A 13,614-nucleotide genomic window follows, 5' to 3' on the forward strand; every position below is an offset into this window, starting at 1 on the left:
AACATCCTGACCCCAAGAGTATGCTGTACATAAAGCTTTGCCCTAGAGCTTGAATGGCGGAGATGTGCGGAAAATGGGTTGGAAATGTCCTGTCTATATATAGCTCAGTGTCAAAGTATTCATCCTGTGCAAGTCTTCTCCAGGGATCAGTAGGATTGTGGGTGATTTCCACTCCTTTCTGGTCAGCAGTCTCTGAGTTTTCTGTAATAAACGTGTATTTCTTCTTTCATAAAGGACACATGACGAAAGTTCTTATATAAATAAAAGGATACTTCCAGGCACTTAGGTCTTTAATGTTAAAGGTTTATTCAGTTTATTGTTTTTGTTGTGTATCTTGAGTTTTTGGTACCCTAACCACCTCATCTCATCCCAGTAAGTGGACTCTTTGGGGGAATGAGGCCGTTACAGGAGGGAGAGGCACTGTGGGCACTCTCTGCCAAGGAGGAGAGTGCCTGGTCCACCTACCCTCAGGAGGGGGGCATCTTAAATGACTGTGTCTCTTTCCTCTTAGTACGAAACAACACACTTTATTAGTATTGTTACAGGTATTGAAATACAGAGGAACCGATTTTTAGCATGTACCCCAACTGAGCTTTGAGGACAGAAATCCTAGCAGAAATGGATTCATGCTGGAATTTCAACCAAAAGTTGGAAGCTCACCTTACAAAAAGATAAAAAGAAAACCCCTTTTTACATCTTAAAGTGACAGCTCTTAAGCTGCAGAACATTTCAAATATGAAAGTTGGCCCCATCAGCTTCCCACCCTGTTTGAGCCCTGCCATGTCCATTCTTGACAAGTCAGAGGTCTTCTGATTTTTACAAAAAGTTCGACTTCATCTATCTTATATGGTGCTTTATGCTCCCATTTTTTTATTCTGAATTTGAATTTCGTGAAAGTATTAGCAAACTAATTGTAAAAGTTGGTATCATGGAGATCCAGTGAGGCAGGCCCCAGCTTCTACCCCGTTGTCCTCTGGGAGCCAGGGAGGGACTGCGGGGCTGACAGGTTCCCGTGGACCCAGCCCCTGGGGGATTGTAGGAGCTGGGCTGGCTCCAGTGCAGTGTAAAGTCTGGCCGGAAGTTCCCGGGCCGGAAGCCCCCTCTTGCAGACTTCCTTCAGAAGATGCTATCCCGGCTGCACGTCACACCCAGAGAGGATGGAAGTGGTTTGGGCTGTGGTTAGAGACAGGACAGGTAAGATTGACACAGGACTGAGGTTACAAGCTGCAGGCTTGTGGTCCACCGGCTTAATGTCCTTCTGAGGAAAGGAGGTGGGGAAGGTGACTGTGGGAGTGAAGGGTGCTTCTCAGCATGCGCAGGGGGCGGGGAGCCTGAGGAGGAGCCCTGTCATGTGCAAGAGCCCAAGAATCCTAGAGCCACTTTATTTGATCCCCCTTTGCTGCTGACGGGGGGCGGGGGGGCGGTGGGCAACGTATCTTTGCTGAGGATCCATGGCCAGTTGATGGCAGAGTTGGGACCAGATCCTAGGTCCCCTGTGTCAATCCATTGCTTTTCTTGTTTCAACAGGATGGGAGACCCAGCTCTTCCTGGTCCTGGAAGCCCTGGGATCTGGGGAAAGGAGACTGTCCTGTCCCCTGGGCAGCTCCCTGTCAACCGGGGCTCCACCGGCTTTCATCAGGGTGGAGAGAAAAGATTAATCTGGTCCCCGGGGGGAGGTCTGAGTTGGGGTGGACACTCCCTCCCCACCGCCTCCCACAGGGGCTTGTGATTCAGGAGCAGGCCTGGGCTTTCCCCTCAGATGGGAGTGTTGGACCCTGGGGCATGAGCTCCAGGAGGGCATGGGGTTCACTGTTTTCTTCACAGATGTAGACCGTGCCCCTAGAATGTGGCCTGGCCAAAGGCACCCACATTAAAAAAAAAACAAAAACCGAGTTAACAAATGGATAAGTAGCCATCATGTTAGGGGCTGGCTCTGAGCATATTGGCAAAGTGGGCCAGGTTTGTTCTCAGGGACACTTCAAGCCCATGGTTGCTATGTCTGTTGCTCCCAGGGTCGTTTCCCTTCCCTGGGGCACCTGGTCAGAGGTGGCATCTGACTGGCCCCTCCATCCTAAGGGGCTATCGTGACTTGGACAAAGAGAGAAGTGCATCTTTGGAAGGAGGGGTCCGATGATGGGGCGTTTCCTGGCATCCGGAGGGGACATTTTTGTGCAGGAAAGTCTGATTTCCCCTGAACCTCCGGAAAGGTTGGGCTTGGTACATCAAATATGGAGGATCGCTGGGTGCAGAGGGTGACTGAGCTCCCTCTGAGGGCCTGGGACAGGGCAGGGGAGGTGGGAGCTGGGCCTGGCATGGGGGGCAGCAAGGATTCTGAGGAGAGGGAGTGAGAGAGGCCATTCTTGAGGTGGTGTTGTCAGGGACCCTCAGGAGCCTTGAGCTGTGGCCTGTGAGGAGCAGGATAAGGCAACTAGCAGCACTGGGCACCTCTTCCTGCTTGGGGAGCAGGGGGTCCCCTGCCCGTATGGGTATAAGACCCACCCGCCTCTTCCTCCCCTCAGCTGGAAAGCCTGGGCTCACCTGGCATGGCTTTGAGTTCTCATCAGAAGTGAGGAATGTGGATGCACTGGAGAGGACTGAACGTGGTCCCACATGCCCCCAGGATCTGCCACAGAGACATCAGGAGGGCCTGAGGCCTTGCTCCCCAGCCCCCATTCCCAGTTCTGAGGGGGATGGGAAGCTCCAGCCAGAAGGGGCAGCTTTCCACCTGCCACCTGGTGGGTGCTCTTGGTGTGACTTTGTAGACCTCTTGAGCCTCTCCTGAGCTGTAGGGCTTCTGGGTTTTAGAGCCTGATGAAGTAGGGTGCTTGCCCCAGAACACTCACTTTGCACCCCCTGCCAAGTGCACACTGTTCAGTGAACAACCCCCATCCCATAATGTGCATGAGACCACAATCCTTAAAGCTTCCCTTCCTGTATGTCTCCTTTTCTCTTCTTTTGTTGGCTTTTTCTTGACCCATCTGAGACTGTCTTTTCTCTGTTAAAACAGCGTGGGGGGACCTCCCAGTCCTGGGCCTGCACTCCTGGAGCCACCCTGGGCCCAGAGGAGCAGGGCCTCTGAGCGCCATGGACGAGAGAGGGTAGGGGCCCTGGGAGCTGAGGAAAGTCCCAGCACCAGCTGGGAGGGTGAGCGTACCTGGCAGGTGGTGTGGGCATCCCTGCCCCCGGACACTAGGGTCTGCAGCTGGGCCATGTGTTGTTCCACAAACTGCTCACACTGAGGAAGGAGACAGAAACAGGCGTGGGGTAGAACGGGGCCCACAGCAGGAGTCTCCCGCCTAGCCGTCCTGGCCTCTCCCCTTATCTGAATCACCCCAGGGCTCCCTCCTGACCCAGTGGAGATCTGGCCACTAGCCTCCACTGAGCAGCTGTGGCTGTTAACAAGCCGGCATGGGCTGAAATGGAGAGTTTCTGTTGGGAAAGCCAGACCCTGGAGATGGAGGGTCTTGAAACTCAGGCACAGCGGCTGAATCTTAGCCACCACCTCCCCATATTCCCCCCCTCCCCAATTTAAAGCTCTTCCGGTCTTGGTGACCTGATGTTGGTGGGCGATGGGGAGCCCTAAACATTATTGAGTGGGGGAATATCACATAGAAACCTGCCTCCTGGGAAGGTAGTCATTAGGTTTCCCTCAGGAGTTTACTCTGTGAAGGGAATTTACCGTACGGACTCTGAGTCCTGGACTCTAGGACCTTCAAGCCCAGCCCTCTCCATTGATGGGTGTGTCCCCAGCGAGCCACATGGAGAGGAGGGATGGGACGAAGACAGGCCAGGCCCTCTCCTGCCCCAGCGGGCCCTGGTGGTATTCATCTCCTCACAGATAACTGGGCCTCATTCTTTGCCCAGGAGGGAGGCCTGCAGCTCCTCTGGAGCCCAGGCCCTTCGTCTAAAGGCAACTTGTGACCTTTGCAGGTTTTGCCCTCAATTATTGTTCTGTTTTTTTGGCCCCTGTCCTGTCCATCTGTCTGAGCTCCTGGAGGGCAGTGGCCAAACCACTCTGTGTCTCCCACTGGAAAGCCTTTTCTGGGCTCAACCGGCTACTGTGGGCAGGCCCAGGGTCCCAGGTCCCCAGTGTGCCTGTCCCACACCTTTTGCCTGTCCAGCCAGGAGCTGAGGCAGGTCTGGCGTATTGCCTGCAGCATGGCCGGCCCGCTGGTGCTCCCTGCCTGGCTGGTTACAAGCATGCAGAGGCGGCACGTGGACTCTTCAGGTAGCCATTCTCCAGGCAGAGGCTCCAGGGCTGAGAGGACTAGAGAGCAAACAGTCAAGACTGCCCCGCAGAATTTCTGTCCTGCCCGGTGCACGCAGGGGGACAGGGAGGGCGGGACAAGGCCAGGGGCAGGGGAAGAGGAGAGTGGGCAGCGGGAAGTGGCTGGGGCAGCAGGCTCACCTGGGCCAGCACTGTCCTCGGTGGAGCAGCGGAGGACGAGGCCACAGACCAGCTGGGGCAGCGTGCGGCCCAGCAGTGCATCCAGCAGGAGGACGGTGTAGCGCTCAGCCAGGCACTGGCAGATGCCACCCACCACCAGGGGTACAATGTGACACACCTGGCCCACAGCCGTGGCCAGCATACCCTGGGGTGGGGGCAGAGAGAGAGGGCAGGGTGGGACCTTCCCTGGCAAGATCTGTACTCCATACCCAGCACAAGTGGTTTTGCCCTATTCTCTTCTGGGAGGGGGGGAGGATTATGCTGGGCATTGGAGAGTCTAAGGGGCCTGGCCAGGGTCACTCAGCGAGTGCAGGAAGCAGGCTGCCGACCCAGATCTGGGGCCAATGACCCTGGAATTGCTGAAAGGAGCATGGCCAGCCCAGACACGTGAGCATCACCAAGGCCATATGGTGGCATGGGGCAGAGGTGGATTCAGATCCGTATCTTCTCCCTGCAGACCCAGGACTTGCTATGTTTCCCTGCAGGTGGATTCCCTCTCATTTGTGGCTCCTAGAGCCAACATGTCCCTGGTTTCAGGAGCCCCTGGGGGAAAGCAAGGAGTTTCCCCAGTCAACCCTGATTCCAAACTCAGCGTGAAGGGCAAGGAGAGAGGCAGAGGTTATGAGCACTCGGGCTCATTCCCTCATCCTTTATTCATTCAATCAATATGCATAAAGAACCTGCATGTGACAGGCTGACCTTGGGTCTACCCTTGCTCATGGTCCCACTGTTCCCATTGCCAGGAAGGTGGAGTCGGGAGTGGGACACAGTGATTTGCACATCTCTGGGGTGTCCTACCTTGCAAAGGGATACATTTCACCACTCGCACCTACTTGTGTCAGAACCCACACTCGACTCAGCCTCCCCACTTTGGTGACAGAGGAGCGGTCCTTGCTCTGTCACAGGCCAGCCTGTCGGGCACTGGACCCCTTCTCCTACCTTCACTGCTTCTCCCATCTGCTGGCCAGTCTCACTGGCACACAAACATGACTCACTTGTGTCTGCCTCCCTTCCTGGAGAAACTTTATTATTATTACTATTTTATTATTTTTTGAAACTTTGGGTTTTTTAAAAGTAAACTCTATCCTCAATGTGGGGCTTGAACTCACGGCTCCAAGATCAAGAGTCACGTGCTCCACCAAATGAGTCAGCCAGGCACCCCTCCTGGAGAAACTTCTTGAAGGAATTGTGGATATTTCCCATTCCACTTCTTGCCCTCCATTCTTCCCAGGGCCCACTCCCTTTGGGCCACTGTCCCCATCACTCTGGTCACGCCTGCCTCCACCACGCAGCAGCTCTGAGCCCCTGCTTCTTGAAATGCTTCCTCCTCTCTCTGCTTCTGTGACATCACGCCCTCCCTTCCCCTCCCCTGGTCACTGCTCATGCTCTTGTGTTGGCATTTCCCCGTGCTCGACCAGGCCTCCTCCTCCACCCTGTCCACACCATGTCCCTGGACACCCCCACCCCTTCCCTCAGATTTAAACCTTGTCCACAGCCAGCAGCCTTCAGAGTGATGTCTCTGGCCCTGAGCTTTCCCTGAGGCTCCGGTATTCAGCTGCCTGCTTAACATTTCCTCTTGTGGGACACAGAGGTGTCTTGGATTTCATGGCTAAGGAACGTTTAGTTTTCTGGCCAAGCCCGTATATTCTCAAGTGTATGCACCTCAGGTGGTGGCATCACCAAAGAGCTCGCTCCTCAAGCCTCCGTCCTAGATCGTCGTCCATCCTAGATCCTCACTCCCCAGGCCTCTTCCGTCACCCAGTCCCAGCGAGCCCGCCTTCTCTCACCGTGGTGACTGCAACCATCTCCTTAATGATCTCCTTGCTTTCGTTCTTGCCTCCCATCTGCCCAATCCGTCCTCCAAACTGTGGGAGAGCCGTCTTTCTAAAGCGCAAATCAGATCACGGCGTCCCCCTGCTTGAAATCCTTCCAGAACCGCAGAGTGCATTTACAATAAAAGCCAGTGTTTACTAACTTGACTTAGATATTGCTGCGTGGCCTGCAGTCCCTACCCCTCTGTCCCCTTCTCTGACCACTCTGCCAGGGCCCACTTGCCACGGCCACACTGGCCCTCTGTTCCGCAGGCTTACCGTGCCTGCTCTTGACCATGACCCTTCATCCGCCAGGGCCTTGTCCTCTTAATCCCCACCTCTCCAGAAACCTTCCCTGACCAACCAGCTCAGTCTCTCCTCTCATCATCTGTTTGAATTCTTTGCTCTGAACTTAACTGAAAAAACCCTCTCCCACCGCAGTGCCGACTCACGGAAGTGGGGACCTTGTCTGCTGCTGTGAGCCCTCGGTGCCAGGAGGCCTGCAGGCTCCCATCCGGGGAGAGCTGAGGGGGCAAGGCCTCGCTACCTGGTACCCCATGTCAAGGCAGGGCAGCTCTGGGCCAAGGAGCCCCTGGGTGATGGTCACTACAGGTCTGGGAAACTCCCAAGTTTGGCACAGGCAGGGATGGGGGAATCCATGTGCAGAAATTCTCCTTTTGACACATTAAAGCACCTTTTCTACGGAGACAACTGGGATTCTTTGCTATCAGATGATCAGCTGCTGGAGGACAGGACCTGGGTCTTGTTCATTTTTGTTCTTTGATACCTGGCACAATGCCTGGCACAGAGTGGGGGCTTTCCAGTTGTTGAATAAACTCTAGGCCCGGCAGCCATGGGGCCTGAGCCTGAGCTCTGGGGTCCCTTGGGAGGGGGCAGTGCACAGATGTCTCTCCCCTTCCTACTTCTCTTGATGGGTGTAAGGAAAGGTGGGGGAGGGTGGAGCTGTGGCATGTCCTGCAGAGCGGAGTTCCGTGTTTCCCGGATGCCTCACCTTGGGAATCACAGCTTGGATTCGCTTGATCAGCATCCTGCAGAGCCAGCAGAAGGGCAGGGGGATGGGAAGCCGCTGCTCCAAGAGGTCCTTGGGGGAGAGAATCACCTCCAGGTGAGGCCAGGCTGGGCACCAGAAGGCATCCTCCGGGCTCCACCTCCCCTGCCTCCTCCTCTCTTCTCCCCCTCCTGCCTTAGGCCCCGCCTAGAGCTTCTTGTCCCCTTTCTGGCTCTGCCCTTCCCAGAGCAAGCACTTACGGGCCTTGCCTGTGGCCCCAGCTCTCTGGATTGCCACCTCTCTGGTATGAGAGGTCAGCAGTGCAGGGGGCCTCCCTCACCTGTGTGTGAGGCCCAGGCCTCCCCTGGAGGGCTCCAGGCAGCACGGGGAGGGTTAGCTTGTCCAGCAGGGGGTCTGACAGCTCAGGATCCTGTCCTGGCTCTTGACGTCTGGGTTTGCACAGGCCCAGGTACAGGCAGATGATCTTTGGGTTCTAGGGCACAATGCAGGGTGAGGGAGGGAGCCCACTCCTGTCCAGCCTGGCTCAAGGATTTGCACTAAGGCCATTGGCTTTGGGACTGGAATGGGGGCCAGCACGCTGGTTGGGGGCTGTGATGTTCTGTGTTGAGGGTTGGGGGAGCCAAAAGGCAGAGGTGGGGTCATGTGGGGTGTTTGAGCAGGTGTCTGGGAATGTGTATAAGGGAACACAAGCGTGTATGTTTGTGAGAATGGATGAGTGCAAGCATGGGCATGAGAGTGTGTTTGTATGTATGAGTGTGTGATGGTGTGGGCTCTACCTGAGACTAAGTGTGTCGTATGAGTGTGTGTGAAGAGCGTGAGGGTATGTGGTAGACAGTATAGCTGAGCAGGTAGGGCTGTGATCTGGGGCACCTGGGTGAGGGCCACTGTGCTTCCTGGAAAGGTCATGGGTAGGATGTGTATGTGTTGGGCGTGGGCTGGGGTATTGTGTGTGGGGGTAACCCGGTGTGGGTGGGTATGGGGGCTGTGCAGGGAGGCAGGTTGGAGGCGAGGTTGTTGGGCTCTCACAATCTCGTTCTGGAAATAGTCGATGACCACTGGGAAGTAGGTGTTGAGCATGTGATGGCACTGGGGCACTAGCAGCTTCAAGGGGAGAAGGTCACACTCATGCTCCAGGAATTTCCGAATCGTGTCCTGAAAGGCAGTGGGGGGCCAACAAGTTTGGAGAAGCAACAGTCAGGCTGGCCTCTCTGAGGTCTGTCCTCGCCCGAGTCCCTGGATGCAGGACCACCACCAGGCGAACTGGCCGCCCTCTCCCAGGGCACTAGAGTTCAGAGAGTCCCAAGGAGTTAAGTATTTGGGTATAGAGAGGGCTCTTCCCCTTAAAAAAGACCATTTCTGGCTGTGCTGCTGAGCTCACTCCTGGGGCCCTCTCCTGGCCAGCAGGATCCTGGAGTCCCCAGGCACACCTGGGCCTCACTCTCAGCCTGGAAATGGCTCCTATAGGGGGCTAGCCTCTGTGCCCTGCTCTGTCCCCCAGCTGTTTGCCCCTAAGCTTCATCCAGAATTTGGGTCTCACCACCTGTAAAATGGCCTCCTTGGTCATCTTGGTTAGGATGCGGATGATGTCCTCACATTCCTGGCACAGGTCATCCTGGGGAGGGGGCCCAAAGTGGAGTACTTGAGTGGGGGGGCATGCTCCCAGCTCAGGTGTGTTAGGCTAACAGAGCAGGTAGAGGCTGACGGGACACTCTAAGGCACAGGCAACTGCCTCCCATCCCATCCCATCCCATCTCATCCCTCTTCTACTGGGGCTTGAATCCCTTCAGGTCCATCCAGAGGCTACCCAACCCCCTTTATACCAGACCTCCAGTCCCAGTGCATCCATGGGTGGTACTCACGGCTCTTGCATAACCCCAGACTTCCTGTAGGCAGTGCCCCAGAGCTCTGCACTGCAAGGCTTGCTCCAGGCTTTGGCACCAGAATTCAGGGCCCCGGGCACAAGTCAGGGATGAGATGGTCCAGTTGGCTGCAGTTTGGGGCCAGAGCAACCTTGATATTTAGGCCACATCTGGCACTCTGACTTAACCCAATCTCCAAATCCAATTTCCTGGGAGCATTTGACCATTAAACATGAAATCAGATAGTTCTGCTTTCTATCTGTTTTAGTGTCCACCAGCTGTGGAACCTTGGACAAGTCCTGGAGCCTCTCTGAGCCTCAGCTTCCTCATCTCAAAATGAGGATATTGTACAAAGTAGGGATAATGCCTGGTTCAGAGCCAGAGCTCAGTAAGTGTGGAGATGCCCAGGATGTGTCCTCCACACCTGGCCCCAGGTGAGAGGGAGGTGAGGGGAAGCTGGGGAGACTCACCAGTGCCTGGGCCACAGAGTGCACAGAGCAGCAGCAGCCACGGCAGCAGGTGTGACTTGGCCATGTCACCTCCACAGCCTGGATACCCTGCTTGGGCGGGGGCCCTTATAGTAGGTGTGGGGGCGGGGGAGGGGTGTGGGGACAGGGCTTTGTGGGAGCAGCAGGAACCTCAGTGTTTGCCTTTGTCCTGGAGAGCCCTCCAGGTGATTTGATCCCTGCCTCTTCTGAGCAGTGACACTCCTGCCAGCCACCATCCCCCCACTACCATCTCTGCCCAGATGCCCAGTTCCTGCTCCCTCTGTCTTCCCGCCCTAGGTCATGAGCCTGGACTCCTGGTCCCCTCTGAGCAGGGGGCTTTTGAGTGTCCACATCTGATCCCATCTCTCTGGACTATGGGGGAGACTGAGGTGGGCCAGGGCAGCCAGAATGAGGCCCCTCCCATTTCCTTCCCAGTCCCTCAGGCCCCCTCCACTCTTGGGCAATGCTTTGAAGTGCTTCCTGCCTAGCTCTTGACCCCAGCAAGCCCTGAAGGAGCAAACCCAGGACCATCCTAGGCCACCTACCTCCACCCTCTCCTTACTCTTTTCCTATAAAATGCCTCTGGTTCTAGGGCACATGATTGTCATTACTCAGGAGAACATTTACATGAAATGAACAAACAAAACCCTCAAAGGCCCCAAGGGTCTGAGACAAGGCTGTGGGGACAAGATTTCCAGAGTGGCTCTGGGCATTCCTGTCCAGTGATGCTTCCTGTGTCCCCAGGGACCCCTCCAGGGTAGGGGCTGGGAAATCTGGTGGTTCAGGAGAAAGAAAGTGTCCTCTGCAGCAGCACAGGCTCCAGAGTCAGGTCCCTGGGTTGGGGGGTGGGAGCACCCTGGGGACAGCTCACCACCTGCTGAGGGGCAGACACTACTGCAAGTACAGGGGTAGAGCATTGGCTCCTTGTCACCACCTTGGTGATCAGTCTATCTGATGACCAAGGTGCCCTCTGCAGTGGTGGCTCCTGGCTTCTGTGCTCCAGGAAGTGCCCTGATACTCAAGGTGCCAGTGGGGCGGGAGTTAGTGCCACTGCCCATAGGACGGTCAAGTGACACACTGGAGGTCCCCCAGCCATTTGTGTAGTTTCTGTTGGCCTCATGCCCCTGTCAGTATGAGAAACACAGTTGTCACCAGGGAGCCTGTGATAATGGGTGATGAAAGATTGGGAACAGGGTGACGTGGGTACAATCCAGGAAGGTGGGACTGGAATGTGCTAGTAGTTCACTAGGTGTGGAACAAAGGAGCCAAGCCAGGTGCAGTCAGGACTGAGTGAGCAGGATAGTGGGTTGTGTGGACGGCTGCCACCAGGGGACACTGCTCAGGGGAGTCTCACAGCTCTAACAAGGAGCCCTTGAGGTCCATGGCTTCCTGAGATCCATGGTGGTTTCTCACGTCTCTGGGCAGAGCAGGTTGTCTTGGGTGGGGAGGCTTTGCTTCCCAAGGTCATTCGGGAGCCCAGGCTCCTCTTTCTGTCCTGCCATCTGTAAGACTGGACGTCCTCCCCTGGGTCCTCTACCTCTGGCCGCCGGCAGGGCAGGGAGAGGAAGACTGGAAGATATGAGGAGAGTTTGGGGGCCAGGACTGGGAGGGTGTCCATCATTTCTGCCATCAGTTCATCATCCAGAACTCAGTCAGAGGTTTCTTTTAACCACATGGCAGGCTGGCAGGTGCACTGGTCCTGTGTGCCCAAGGGAAAGGGGAATGGCGTTGGACACACATGGTCTCACATCCACCTAAGTGAACACAAAACTGTGTGTTTTGTGGGGTTTCCTGGATAGCAGTTCTGTGGCTTCCATCAACTCCTCTAAGAGGGGTCAGATTCTTCCCACTGCTGAGAATTGTCATTCAAGAGCATAAAATAGAAAAAAAAACATGGAAAGCCAACCATTGCAGAGACCCTGGCTCTGCTGGCAAGGTGGGGGTGGGGGGAGGGAGGTGGCAGTGCCAATGTCCTGCCTCATGGTCCCTAGAATGGCATCCCTTGCTCCAACACCACTGTCACCACAATCTCTGATTAAAGTTTGGCTTTTCATGGGGTGTGGATGCAGGGACAGCCTGCACAGATCTGTCCACTGCCTCCTGGCACATAGTCTGGAAAAAAAAACAACACAAACAACAACAATAACAAAAACCCAAAACCAAAAACTCCAAATGCTCTTAGCCATCCAGGATCTGGGAGCTTCATGAACTTGAGTTTGTTGATAGGAGATGGCTTCCCTCTTGGTGTGTGGACAATTGACATTTCTGAGGGCAAGTTCCTGGTGACCATGCTGCTTTCACTCCTGCCTCCTGCCTCACATTGTGTCTATACTGGTCTGGGTCCCCATTGTGCATGCCAGTCTGTTCTTGCCTGCCCCCAGCAAGGGAGTGCAGTGTAGTCACCAGGCCTGATTCTCTGTTTGTGGAAAGTATGAGGAGTCTGGGCTAGAGGGAACCAGGGGCTGACATGGGCAGCAGATATATGCTGTTACAGGTTATATGCCCAAGTCTCTGGGATGTCTGTGCGGAGGTGCAGACGAAAGCCGACTTCCGTGTCACTCCTCTGTGGCTCTGAGCTGCATCCATGTGACATCACTGATCACCACAGGGTCTGGGCTGCTCACCAGGGGCCCAAGACTGTTGTCCCTTGCCATCCCCATCCCCATCCCCATCTGCATCCCCATCCCCACCCGCATCCACATCCACATCCCCATCCCCATCCACATCCCCCTCTCCCTCCCCCTTCCCATCCCCCATCCCCATCTCCATCCCCATCCTCATCGCCATCCCCACTCTGGACTTGATTTATTCCAATGCAGTTATGGTTTAGGGGTAAAACCCAGGGAATGCCTTGGTAATGCCACCTTGGGAGGTCTTATGGGAGCCTCTCCTAGCCCTGCTCCTTTCTTCTGTTTTAAGTTCTTTTCAATGAAGGAATTTTCCTGGGAAGGGAGGAAGGGAAGGAAGGAGGGGAAGCTTGGAGTTTATAATAGAGCTCTCACTGATTGATTCATTTGGCCAAATACTGGTTAATGGTCTGGGAGTTGGAAGCACAGTCGGCACTGCCCTTGTGGACTTCAAGTGCCTTGGGGCCACAGAGCAGTGACCACGGCAGGGACAGTAGCCAGGTGTGGGGAGGGGAGGCTCTGGGGGATGCTGGGACTCCTGGGCAGAGGCTTCAGGAAGCCTAGGAGTTGGGCTAGTCAGATGGCTGTTGGGATTGGAGAAGTACTCCAGGCAGAAGGAGTGCTTTCTGCACAGGCCTGAGAGAGATGCGCTGGGCTCCTATGGGGCTTGTTTTGCTCCCATTCGATGGAGGAGGCAACTGGGGCTCCTTGCAAATAGTAAGTTAAGAATATGGAGCTCAGTGTGTGGTGAGGGCTGGCCTTTTAGCCTCTGCCCCATGTGGGAATACATTTCTTTTGTTTTAACCTACTCAGTTTGGTAATTTGTAAGGGAGCTCTCAGAAAGCCCATGGTTGCACATCATACTCCACCCGTCCATCTCTCTCTCCTACACCTACACTTTGCCTACACTTGCAAATCTGAATTAACATCTGCCACGTACTGGGCCTCATGGTTACTGGTCAATGTTGCCGTGTGTGTTTTTGTTTTTTGTGACCAAAGGGTCTGATACAGGTAGAGGTCATGCTCTCTAAATGGGGTGTCTCTCTCTATAGAATGGGGACCCCCAAATGTGGGGTAATGAGTGAGTGCAAGCTGGTAGCAAGGGAGGTGAAAGAATTCACTAGAGACAGAACCAAGCAGATAGAAATTTACTGAATATTCTGCAAGAGAGTGGCGTGCTGGACAGCAGAGGAGAGGCTGTCTGCAAGGAGGTAGTGGAAGGAGGCTGTTTTTAAAGAGGGAAGGTGAGGAGGGATGGCAATGTTTAGAATTTTCAGTTATATGGCAACTGTGCCTGTTGTTAGTAGCCCAATGTTCAGTTGGGGCCATTGGATATTTTGAGATGGGATGCC

The 13,614-nt window shown here is 55.0% G+C and overlaps 1 protein-coding gene across 6 annotated transcripts; it reads right to left on the reverse strand.

The window, feature by feature from the left end:
• Positions 1 to 282: 282 nt before the first annotated feature.
• On the reverse strand, positions 283 to 9,726 carry SFTPB (surfactant protein B). Of its 6 annotated transcripts, none has more exons than XM_029937733.1 (11): positions 9,618 to 9,726; positions 9,148 to 9,275; positions 8,829 to 8,900; positions 8,315 to 8,440; positions 7,608 to 7,760; positions 7,271 to 7,360; positions 4,409 to 4,523; positions 4,107 to 4,267; positions 3,155 to 3,235; positions 2,539 to 2,623; positions 283 to 1,569 (listed from the first exon to the last, which is right to left on the reverse strand). In XM_029937733.1, exons 1-10 carry the CDS (start codon positions 9,679 to 9,681, stop codon positions 2,561 to 2,563), a joined length of 1,053 nt encoding a protein of 350 aa, XP_029793593.1. In that variant the 5' UTR covers positions 9,682 to 9,726; the 3' UTR covers positions 283 to 1,569; positions 2,539 to 2,560. The 6 variants fall into 6 exon arrangements, with proteins under 6 accessions (XP_029793593.1, XP_029793591.1, XP_029793592.1 ...); XM_029937731.1 differs by having other exon boundaries at positions 4,409 to 4,592; XM_029937732.1 differs by having other exon boundaries at positions 8,826 to 8,900.
• Between the last annotated feature and the right edge of the window lie 3,888 nt (positions 9,727 to 13,614).

The sequence above is a fragment of the Suricata suricatta genome, chromosome 4 (genome assembly GCF_006229205.1).
Source record: "Suricata suricatta isolate VVHF042 chromosome 4, meerkat_22Aug2017_6uvM2_HiC, whole genome shotgun sequence".
Classification (NCBI taxonomy): Eukaryota; Metazoa; Chordata; class Mammalia; order Carnivora; family Herpestidae; genus Suricata; species Suricata suricatta.

What these genes read in the sequence shown, in the direction of transcription:
- SFTPB (XM_029937729.1), bottom strand. Translation starts at nt 9,681, where the DNA reads ATGGCCAAGTCACACCTGCTGCCGTGGCTGCTGCTGCTCTGTGCACTC. An exon ending in TCTGGGGTTATGCAAGAGCC is followed by an intron (nt 8,901 to 9,147) that starts GTGAGTACCACC and finishes CCCCCTCCCCAG; the next exon opens with GATGACCTGTGCCAGGAATG. An exon ending in ACTATTTCCAGAACGAGATT is followed by an intron (nt 7,761 to 8,314) that starts GTGAGAGCCCAA and finishes ATTGTGCCCTAG; the next exon opens with AACCCAAAGATCATCTGCCT.